Source organism: Elephas maximus, chromosome 8, assembly GCF_024166365.1.
Source record: "Elephas maximus indicus isolate mEleMax1 chromosome 8, mEleMax1 primary haplotype, whole genome shotgun sequence".
Classification (NCBI taxonomy): Eukaryota; Metazoa; Chordata; class Mammalia; order Proboscidea; family Elephantidae; genus Elephas; species Elephas maximus.
Window position 1 is genome coordinate 10,925,404 of NC_064826.1, and position 12,253 is coordinate 10,937,656.

Genomic DNA, 12,253 nt, shown 5'->3' on the forward strand with positions numbered 1-12,253 from the left:
CTGGCTCTGTGCTTCCCTGTCACCGTCCTGCCTCCCCATCACAACTGCCGCACCCCTTCATGTTGCTGTTGTTGTTAGGTGCCATCGAGTCGATTCTGACTCATAGCGACCCTATGTACAATAGAATGAAACACTGCCCAGTCCTGTGCCATCCTCACAATCATTGTTATGTTTGAGCCCACTGTTGCAGCCACTGTGTCAGTCCATCTCGCTGAGGGTCTTCCTCTTTCCCACTGACCCTCTACTTTACTTTTTGATCCCTCTTGATAACATGTCCAAAGTATTTAAGACGCAGTCTCGCCATCCTTGCTTCTAAGCAGCATTCTGGTTGCACTTCTTCCAAGACACATTTGTTCATTCTTTCGGCAGTCCATGGTATATTCAATATTCTTTGCCAAAGGCATCAATTCTTCTTTTGTCTTCCTTATGCATCATTCAGCTTTCACATGCATATGAGGTGACTGAAAACACGGATGTCTCAGGTCAGGGGCACCTCAGCCCTTAAGGTGCTTTTGCTTTTCAACCTTTGCTTTTCAACACTTTAAAGAGGTCCTTTGCAGCAGATTTACCCAATGCAACGCGTCTTTTGATTTCTTGACTGCTGCTTCCGCGGCTGATGATTGCGGATTCAAGTAAAATGAAATCCTTGACAACTTCAATCTTTTCTCTGTTCATCATGACGTCACTTATTGGTCCAGTTGTGAGGATTTTTGTTTTCTTTATATAGTACCTAAGGGACCCCTAATGACGCAGTGGTTAAAGTGCTCGGATGCGAACCAAAAGGTGGTTTGAACCCACCAGCTGCTCCAAGTGAGAAAAATATGGTAGTCTGCTTCTGTAAAGATTTACAGCCTATGGAGCAGTTCTGCTCTGGCCTATAGGGTCACTATGAGTCAGAATCAACTCTACAGCAATGGTTTGGTATGGATATAGTACTATCTGAGAACACGGTATTATAATTAAACACTATAAGTTACCGTAAGTAATAGCTCTGGCTATTCCTTCCATCAAAACGCCCACCAGTCTGTCCTTAAATTTACTACTATGCAGTCACAGAATATAGGCCCAGAAGGGTCTTCAAGAGACTTGAACCTCTCAATTTACAGATAAGAAAACTGTGGCCCAAAGAAGTTAAATAACCTCACCAAAAGGACACAAGTAGTAGGTAGCAAGTATGGCCCAGAACCCGACTTGCACTCCAGTCTATTCTCAGATGTTTCTCCCACCTTCAAACAGTTTGTTCCTCACCACAAGAAGCCAGCAAGTGTCTACCGGGACCCTTGCTGCATTCTGAGGATAACACGAACGACAGGGCTCCTGCCAGCAGATAACCTATCTCTGTGAGATACTTTTCACAGAGAAAGCAGAAGGGCTTGCTATAATAGGGTCTGCTTCTCAATTGGGTTATGTTTCAGCCAAGTGTCAAGGAACAGTTAAAGCCAGAGGATAAACTTGGGGTGGGGAGTAAGCCTACAAAGTTAATTATACTAGGAAATTTGAGGAAAAACATTAAGCAACTTAACAGTCAGGTAATTAAAAATTATTTTTATACTAAAACAAACAGCAAAATATCGGAACACAGTATGTAAAATGTACATGAATTTTTAAGGTAAAGAGGACACTTTCAAAGACATTTCAAGCTCCTTCTGACTGATTCCGATCCCAGAGGCCTACATGTGCACATGTCCACTCTCTCAAACGCTCAAGGGGCAGGAAGGTTTAGGACCACTACACCTGGGGAATTAAAAGAGCATTCTCCGTGGGCTAGCAGAAAAGGCATACAGTGACAGTTAGACAGGCCTGGATATGCAGCCTTGTTCTTGCCACTCTGATCTCAGATCAGCTACTTAACATTACCCTGGCTCAGTCTCAGTTTCTTCATCTGTAAAATGTGGCCAATAATACTTATCTTATAGTTTTATCCTGACTTGGAGATAATATATATTAAGCAAGCTATCTGGGCTAGTGAAGGAGTCATTCATATTACAGCGATCACAAAGCTGTTAGAATTTCCATCTGACTGTCTAACCATTCAGGAGCTCTGGTGGTATAGTGGTTAAAACTCTCAGTTGCTACAGAAAAGGTAGGCAGTTCAAATCCACGAGCCGCTTTGTGGAAGAAAGATGTGGCAGTCTGCTTCTGTAAAGATTATAGCCTTGGAAATCCTACGGGGCCGTTCTACTCTGTCCTTCCGGGTGGCTACGAGTCAGAATCCACTCAATGGCAATGGGTAGGAGCACTGTGTCCAGCCACTCGGTTGGATTCAAGATAAGGGGGAACATAGATTCTTATGAGCCCTCCCAACCAACCCCAGAAATAAAACAGGCTGAAAGGATAAAAACCCTAAGTGAACACGGATGATTATACTCACATATTTCATTTCAAACTTCTTAGCCAACATTTCTACTTCTTGCCTCTCCTGATGCTCATTGTTAAATGGGTCTTCTGTATGAATGGGTTTCCTCTGATTCAAAGTGAATGGGAAAAGAAATAAAAACGTTAGTAATACTTCAACCAGAGTTAAACATATCCTTAAATTTAAGCAATAACAAGAGTCAATTTTTCCAACTACTAACAAATGTAGTCAAAAGTATTACAAGCAACAAGAAATGTTGGTTCTAAAAACGTTCATGGTTTTAACGGATCCTTACACACTCTACAGCGGTCTTTTTTTTTTTGGTAGCTAAGAACTCAATGATCCAAATGATCTCCATCTGCACAATGATCCCACGGTCATCCCATCCCAAGTAACAAGGCTGAAAACACCAAGAACGTGAGATAAAATGGAAGTTCCACTTATAACCCCAGCTTGCACCTTTCTTAACAAGGTGAACTGCTGTGGTCAGGGAATACTTCTAAAAGCATCTCTTGATCATGAATTAGAGTCAACTTTCTATCATCTGCCCATGAACTGTCACTAGGTTATCTGTAGCTAAGAGAGCTTTAGGCTTTCTGCTGAGACCCAGCATCAGCCAGCTCTACCTTCTGTCAATGGATATCCATCTGGGAAACACAAACTACTTTTAAACAAAGCTTGAAAGTGAAGTGGCTGCAAAAAAGATCACATTAGCACAGCTTCCTTCTAGCAGAGTTTACTATAACACACGGCTGACATACCACACACTGTCCTAGAAGCTCACATTCACCACCTAGTTACCAAAATAAAGATCGATCACATCCTTTACTCAAGTCTTCTATTTAGCAGGCATGTTTTATATATATGGTTTTTCAATACACAAAACAAAAACCTACTCATGGATAAAAATGTTTTTTTTATCTGATTATGGACAATTGGCTAGAAATTAGTAATAAAAACGGTAAAAGGAAGGCTAGATGTTTTCACTAAAGTAGCACCTTCAAAGTATTTTAAAATGAAAGTATATCACAGCTGAAATGCTAGACACAGATTTGGCTGACCCTGAAGGGTACGGAAAAAATGCAGACGGGATGAAGATATGCACACTTTGGAATTTAAAAGCTTCATTCTGGATGCAAAGGCTGAGATATCATCAGTCTAAAACACACGACAGAAAAATACGGACAGAATGAGCACAAACCAATTCATTAAACTGGGACATGAGCAAAAAAGAGACACTCCTTAAAGCTTAAAGGAGTTACTTTTAGAATCAATTTTAAAATCATCTATTGTATTAAGTAATAAATATACAGACTACTTTATCCCAACAGGGGTTACCAATGGAAGTTATGACCATGATTTAAAAGAAAATAAGGAATAGGCTGATAACGGAATAAGGAATACTGCGCATGTTCAGGGGATAGCCTAACTTGAGGCTAAGGTTAAGGACGGTGAGCCATCATAAACTGCATGTCACTGTGAAGTTAAAACACTAGGTCTTAATGCTGGTCTGGTCCGTTTTGTATGTGGAAATGTAAACACATGGCTACGTATTTTCACTAAGAATCACCTTACATGCTACTTGAAGGTATTTCAGTAGACTTCATCTAGGCATCAAAAAGTAAGTCCCTTATTTACTCCTGACAGTCTATGAAAATAAATTTAGGAAAACTGACTCACTTTCCTTTCACAGTTAAGAATTCCTTTGATCTTAACTCATTAATACTATTTTCAAGAAATATGTCATATATCTTATCCAAAACGTGCAACAGGAGAAGTAACAGATCACCTCGGAATTCTCCAACGGTACAGTTACCGTAACACTATAATCACTTATTTTTCGTTTTACAGTAAATGCTTGATTAATGTCCTGGTTAACTGCTTTTCTGGTTTACTAAGAGTTATAAAGAACTTCTTGTGTACCAATCGTTGCCAAACTTATTTCTGAAACGCACCAGTACAATTTAGCCAGAAATGGTGATCAACTTCACCTTTCAGGATAGAGAAGACTGCCGTGCCCGTGCCCCGTGCCCCGTGCCCCGTGCCCTGGCCACCATCCTGGGCCCCCTCAATCCCCGCCCAGCACTGTACAGAGATGACAAGGTTAAAGATTAGCAATCCCGTGTCCTGACAACCAGGAAGGCGGTTGTGTTCGTCATATTTTGCCAACATATGCTTATTAAGGGTGCCTTGCCTCGTTAATAAGATACAGAAAAAATTCTGATTGTGTTCCTGTTAATCACGGTTTTATCATTCGGTGTTTAGGAAGGGTGCTGGTTTAACACAGCCCCAATACCGACAGTCTTCACCTGTAACCATATTTGAACAGCTCCACACGTTACAACTCAAGGATGTGGGGCTAAAACCTTACTCAGCAGTAAACAGCTATTTCAAAATTTTATCGCCGTTTTTTTCTTTTAATTTTTACAAAATCTCTTCTGCTTCTACTCTCAGCCTGCTACATGGTACACTGTTCAACTACAATAATGCAAAATTAAATCCATTTTGAAAATATTACAACATTCCTAAATATAACTGGACTTGCCTTGAAGGGAAGGAAAACCAAATTTGGGAATGGCCACATTCCAGACCAACTGTAAAGGCCCCGCTTTGTTTACAATGGTCTCTCTTCCTAGATTTCCTTTCACGGAACTATGACAACTTTACTTTCTTTGGAAAGGTGTGTTCAGTGCTTTCTTACATAAGGAACATACTCACTAAGAGTAACCATATGAAAACCGGGAAAGTCTTTGCTGCAAAAGTGCATTGTACAAAAAACGTATTTTCTTCTTAAGTGGAATATGCCAAATGATGTGGACTCTCACCAAAATCATCAGTTATGGTTGAGAAAATTGGCCTGATTAAACACACAAATTGAAAATAGAGAGTAAACATAAAAATTAAACTGAATTATTCATCTTTTTCCTCCTATGTGACCGCAGCCTTTCTGGCATTATCAAGTTAACAAAGCTAGGGATCAAAATGAACCTTTTTCCTAAGCTTTTCTCCTTTTTTGTAATTATAATATGCATATCTATTATTAATTTATCATTGCATGCATACTATAACAAAGAGGGTCACTATAGTGGTCTTTGTATTTTTACTACAGCTTTCATTTTACTTCATTTCAGCAGGATCCTCTAAATTTAAATTATAAGATCTTTCATTTTACTAAGAATTATTTCCATAATAGAAAGCAGTATTTATAAAATTACGTACCCCCACTCTGTGCATCAGTCTCATCATCTGTAAAATGTGGACCACAGTCCTCGCCTCATGGAGCGCTGCTGGTTTCACTAGGTATGCCACGAGCAGTGCTTAGAGCTGTGTCTAGCACATAGCAAGTGCTTACCAAACCAAAAAACTAAACTCAGTGCCGTCAAGTCAATTCCGACTCATAGCGACCCTACAGGACAGAGTAGAACTGCCCCATAAAGTTTCCAAGGAGCGCCAGGCAGATTTGAACTGCTGACCCTTTGGTTAGCAGCTGAAGCACTCAGCCAGTACGCGGCCAGGGTTTCCAGCAAGTGCTTAGTAAATATTATATTATTACGTATTTTTCCTCAAACATGATATTTTTCACCTGTAATTTATAAGCAGATTACAGAGTAAAACTGCAAATTTACTTGTATGAGTTCAAATACAATTTGAAAAATACTCCAATCCAATACTTTCAAAATTATGGCAACATTATGAAAAAGACAGCCATCACATTTCCTACATGATAGGGTCGTTTTCACTGAAGTGAGTCTAAAGTGCATGTGGCAATGCCCAAAATGAGCCTTACCCTTATCTCATTTTGGCAGAAAACACTGAGCAATGATCTCCATACAAGAATATTTGTAAACAGTCACTGAGAGATCAGTTGGCCATAAAACAAACAAAATCCTGTGACACTGTTTAATATGATACTTTTTGAGCAAGGGACCACTCATTTTAACTATAAAGATAGCTGAGGCTGACAGCAAAACAAATGACTTCTGGAGGCCATGAGACCTGTCCTCAGCAACCTAATAAAGGACGCAATCTCTAACTAACACAGTAACCTGCTGGCTTTTTACGGTTACTGTATCATTTCCATTTCTAACTTCTAAAGATCACCAACCCACAACAATAAAAAGCACCACAATGAGCAACAAACCCCTCTCCCACCTCCCTCCACTCATCAGTTCCAGCAATACCTAGGCATTCTCAATAAAGTTTTTTAAATATTAAAAGCTAAGATTTTCTTCATCGCTCTCCAAAAATTACAACGGCCAAGTCTTAAACGCTCCAACCTGAACCTATCAACCAATTACTGACAATCAAGTAAAAAGTAGGTAGGGAGGCGCCATGTAAAACCGACGGGAGAGACACCTTCCCACTCCCTGACGACGTGAACCAACTGCACCGAAAACAACGCTAAAAGCCTTACCCGTAGGAACCCGAGAGAGGAAAACAAGCGGCCAGAGAACCCCTCTCCCCCTTATCCCCCAAGCGGGACTCCTACTTCTAAATCCCCTTCAGTGGAGACAAACACCACACACACACACACATCTCCGCAGGCACAGCGCCACGCATCACACATACTGACGAAGACGAGGATGCCAGCAAAGGGGTGACACAACCTCTGGGCTCCAGGTTGGGGGGCGTGTCCCCCAAGCTATTCTCTTCCTTCCACGGGAACGACAGCTGGAGCGCCACAGGCAAAGCCCGACAAGACAACTCGCAGGGCCCCGAGACCGTGCGCGCAGCAGAAAGGTCGGGGGAGGACGTGAGGTTTCGAAAGGAGCGCAGGAGCTCGGCCTGGGCGCAGCGTGAGGGCGAGCGCGGAGACGGGTCGGCTGGCCCGGAGCGCCCGGCCCGGGGAGGCAGCCCCGGCCCCCCGCCCGCCTCCGGGCTTCCGAGGTGCACGCCCGCCGCACCGGGGACCGGGGTGCTCTTTACCCGTTGTTCTCCGCACAGCAGTAGCTCGGGGTAGCTGAACTCCACGCAGCTCTCGTCCGTGGGGTCCTTGAGCACCAGCTCCAGGCGCACCGTCTGGCGGGGCGGCCTCGGCGGCGGCGCGGCCCGGGCGGCCGGCTCCCGCGGCGGCGGCGGAGGCGGCGGCGGCAGGGGCAGCGGCGGCGGCGGCTCGGGCCGCGGAGGCTCGCGCTGCAGCGCCATCGGCGGCTCGGTGCGGCTGAGCTCGCGCGCCGGGGACAGCGCGTCCGGCTGGGGGGCGGCCTCGCGCGGCGCCGGCGGCTCGGCCCGGGCGGGCTCGCGGGGCGGCTCGGGCCCGCGCTCCGCGCCCGCGCCCTCGGCCTCGCGCCGCCTCGCCGGTGACAGGCTAATGAACGCCACCCTGCGCGGCTCCGCCATCCCCTCTGTTGTGGCCCGCCGGTCGCGCTCGGGCCGGCGCGCGGTCCACGCCGAGGTGCTCGGCCGCCCGCCCTGCCTGTCCCTCTCCGTCGCTTCTTTTCCCTCCAGCGCCTTCAGCCGTCGCCGCCGACGCCACCGTGAGTGCGGACCGTGCCCCCTGCCCCGCCACTACGTTCGGACCGGCCCGGCCGCCATCGCCCGGGTCGCCGCGGCCGCCATATTGTATCCCCCACATAAATAGAAGCTGGCCGCCGAGCGGGCGCATGCGCAGACGCCAGGCGCTCGCGTCCACAGTCGTGGCTGCAGCTCCCTTTTCCTCTTTTCCTCCCGGCAGCCGGGAGTCCGGACAGGTCCGCGGAAGTGACGTCACGGCCCTGCTCGTTTCCCTGGCGACGGGGACGCTGTCGGCGCCGTCCGCCGGAGGAGGGGTCGGGGCTTCCCGGGAGCTTCCGGGAGCGGCGGAGCGCTTTGCAGATGCCGGGTGTACCAGGAAGTCGGCTGGGGTGCGGGCTCCGACGGGGCAGGGTGCTGCCCGCCCCGGACCCACAGCCTCGCCCGCGGCCCGACGCCGCGAGGGGAGAAGGAGATGGCCAACTCCAGCGATCCTGTGGGCCGCCTCGTTCCCGAACTTCGGCGGTGCTCCTGGGCCTCTCTCCCTGGACCCGAGGTTTCTAGGCCGACTCCTGTTTCTGTCGCCCAGCCGCCGGCAGGACTGTGGGCGGCAGGGTCCTAACATGCTCGTTAACGCTTTGCACTTGGAAGGTTGAGCAAGCAAATGAACGGTTCTGGGCTCCTAGAAAAGTCTGAACTAGTGAAATTAATGGGAAACTTAATAAGAGGTTTGGTAATGTTTTAGGTGGAGTACTGTTAACCCAGAGGAGCACTGGTGGCACAGTGGCTAAAGCGCTCGGCTGCTAACCAAAAGGTCAGTGGTTCCAATCGCCCAAGCCGCTCTAGGGGGAAGGATGTGGAAACGCGGTGGGGCAGTTCTACTCTGCACACATGGGGTCGCCCTGAATCAGGGCCGCCATAAGTCATAATCGACTCAACGACAACTACCAGCAATTCTCTGAGTAGAATGCTAAATGACTCATTTCACGGTGGGGGCGGGAGAGGAGCCCCGATTAGGCTTGCCTTGTGAACCCACCTGTGATAAACTAAATGTAATTCAGATTTACAAGAATGGGAATCTCTGTCTGTTTTTGTCCTTTCAATAGAAAGTGCATTTGAGGGCTCGGGAATTCCTGCTTATGTTAATTACAGTAACCAGGTTAACAATCACCCACTGATGATTCCTTGATTGCATCAGTGTGATGTCATAAACACATTCCGAGTCGGGTCAGTTTCTTGCTCTCCTGTTACTTTCCTGATTTGTAAGAAGATGGTGATGGAATTGATTCCGAAGGTCCCTCCCAGCTCCGAAATGCTGTTATCTTTCTTGTGATCCATCTTATCTCCATCATCTCCTTCCCACGGCTCCTATCCTCATTCCCAACTAGGGTCTCATGTTGTCATAGTGGCACTTAAGTGACCTGTCTGTCCTCAGTCTCTGTCCCTACCTGACTTGCAATGGGGCCATCTTTGTGTTTCTGAAACACCGTTTTTACTCTGTCATTTTCTGTCCTTACCTACAAAGGAAGTTCTGTATTTATTCATATTCGAAATTCTCAACAGTTTAGCTCAGAGGCTGCAAACTGGTGGCCCGCAGGCCAAATTGTCCTGCAGGCGTGTTTCCCCGGAGTATTAGACCACAACCTAGAGTAAGAACTAGATTTTACGTGGTGACTCAGGGTATACACACACTTGAACATTTCTGAAATAAAAGTGTCACAAGATAGTACGTACCATACTGTGCAGAATAAAGTAAAATCAAGGACGTTAATATAAGCATTTTAAAGTACAACGTAGAAACAAATCTCAATACAAAAATACAAAAAGCAAATTAGGAAGGCCTCCGATAGAATGGGAGGAAAATGTAGAAAAAACCTCAAATTCCTAAAAAAGGCCAGACTTATTTAGACTGATAGAGACTAGGGGAACCGCCCTAAGATACCCTTTGAGCTTGGAACTGAAACCATTCCTGGAGGTCACCTCTCAGCCAAATAATAGATTGGCTTCTAAAATGCACAATATCATCCATGAGTACTGTGCTTCCTTAAATAATCAACTATATGCGACCCAACGGTCAACATTTACCATAAAGCAAAGATGAGAAGATGAGGGGCAGGGAAGCTAGATTAATGGAAATAATGAGAATGCTGACATGTTGTGAAAAAATGTAACCAATGTCAGGGAGCAATTTGTATAAAAATCGTTAAATGGGAACCTAATGTGCTGTGTAAGCTTTACCTAAAACAGAACAAAATATATTCTTTTAAAAGGTAAATTAGGAAAGCTTTTACTTACCACTGTGAAAGCCCTTGCCTGTTGATAAATTTATTACAGTGCAGAATGCGTGAAGACCGTGCCCGATGTGCATCTGGTCTACTGTCAAGCCTGATCTTTTCCTTTATTTTTAAACGGATCAAAATTGAAAATCCAATTTCACATACAATTGTTATTAGGTGCCATGAAGTCGATATAGCAGACTCATAGCGACCCCATGTAACAGAGTAGAATTGCCCCATAGGGTTTCCTAGGTTGTAATCTTTATGGAAGCAGATTGCCAGATCTTTCTCCTTGGAGCAGCTGGGTGGGTCCGAACCACAAACATTTTGGTTAGCAGCTGAGCGATTGCTGTTGTAAATAGTAACGTCATTCCACTTTCTTCATCGTGATAAAAAAGTTCTTTGATCTTAGGCCAACATGATGAAAAATTTCATGGATAGCAGTTGGTTTTCTGGGTAAAGGAAGCACTAAACCGCTATAGTTTACTCTCTTCTTAGAGCACCAAGTTTTATTCAGTTATTTAAGATTTCGAAACCAAATGAATCTTATTGTTCTAACTGATAGTGACCGTATGTACAACAGAATGAAACACCGCTTGGTCCTGCGCCATTCTCACAATTGTTGCTGTGTTTGAGCCCATTCTTGCAGCCACTATGTCAATCCATGTCGTTGAGGGTCTTCCAATTCTTCGCTGACCCTCTACTTTACCAAGCGCGATGTCCTTCTCCAAGGACTGGTCCCTCCTGATAACATGTCCAAAGTAGGTGAGACAAAGTCTCACCATCCATGCTTCTAAGGAGCATTCTGGCTGTAGTTCTTCCGAGAAAAATTTGTTCGTTTTATTTCAAATTCTGATTTTAGTAATTTCTAGTGTTTTTTTTTTAATATCACCATTATGGTTCCTGATCACATTTGCTGTTCCATCACTTGTAATACCTTTATAACTTGTTTAATTTATAATGCTGTTTTCTAATTCTGAATATGTTTTTTATGCACACAGACAATAACTCCTGTACAAAATTGCCTTGCTGCACAGATTTGGCTTAAAAGTGCTATAAAGTTTGCAGGATTAGCGAGCTCCTCAAATTGGACTGTAACTACATAATAAACGTAGCCAATCCTTGTTGCTTCCTCCAGATGTTCTGTGGTCATGGGGTTGATACCGTGTTATCACCAGGAAGCATGGTTTTCAGTTTATCAGCTGATTTGTCGCCAAAAGTTGTATCTTGCTTAGCCATATATACCAAAAAAAAAAAAAAAAGTGGGCTAAAAAAGTTTTTCAGCACTTAGTAGGATCCATTCCTCTTTTGCCACATTAATAGGAAACTACAAGGATTGGCTTTTTCATGATGATTTGTGGAGCCACTTAGAATCATGCCAATAACTTTACGTCTTTTTTTAAAAAGAACATACTTGAGGGGCTTATTGAGAAGTTCGTCATGCTGTTATTTCCAAATGTCCTTTTAGTTTTGAAGGTATTAAGCTGCCATTTGCAGGAATATCATTAAAAATAATATATTGGAGGTCTTTTGGTTATGTTCGGTTTTGAACATTTGATAAAACTTTTAAATAAGCATCATTGTATTAAAAAGCCTTGCACTTCCGCTTTTATTTGTAGAATGAGATGCAGTCAACCTTTACTGATTACAGTGAACATCTTTTCTCAATATTTTTATTATTTACACTTCCAGATCCAGCAGCTGAGCCTGAATGTGTTTCTGTATTTTTCATTTCATTGTTCCTTTTTCTTCTAATAAAACAACTTCTTTGAGAGCGATCTGCACTAGTTTGATTAAAACATTATAGTTATAGTTGTCATGTATACACATACCTACACACAGAGTCCCACACACACACAGACGTGCAAATCATACTTAATGTCCTTTTCCAAAACACACTTCAAGCTCTTCACTAGAACTCAATAGAAAATGCTGGGTGTTTTACCAGAAAATAAAATTCTCCTGTATTTCATTTCATAAGTCACAGCAGTAATAATACAAAATGAAGGTGCCACCAATAAATGCCCTTTAATTTTTGCCAGTCATTAGTATTTTAATTTGGATGTATCTCATGACTAAAGGATTAGAATACCTCTTCCTATGCCTGGTAGTCTTTTATGGTTCAAATTGGCTGTTTTTAATCATTGTCCATTTTCCCATTATGGTTCCT

The 12,253-nt window shown here is 44.1% G+C and overlaps 1 protein-coding gene across 2 annotated transcripts in view; it reads right to left on the reverse strand.

The window, feature by feature from the left end:
- The window catches only part of UBN2 (ubinuclein 2), a 99,490-nt gene extending 91,556 nt beyond the window's left edge, over positions 1-7,934 (reverse strand). For both annotated transcript variants that reach the window (XM_049893127.1, XM_049893126.1), the window contains exons 1-2: positions 7,283-7,934; positions 2,372-2,464 (exon numbers count right to left, since the gene is read on the reverse strand). In XM_049893127.1, the coding sequence (XP_049749084.1) occupies positions 2,372-2,464; positions 7,283-7,696 (507 nt within the window). In that variant the 5' untranslated portion in view covers positions 7,697-7,934. The remainder of the gene's footprint in view (positions 1-2,371; positions 2,465-7,282) is intronic.
- Between the last annotated feature and the right edge of the window lie 4,319 nt (positions 7,935-12,253).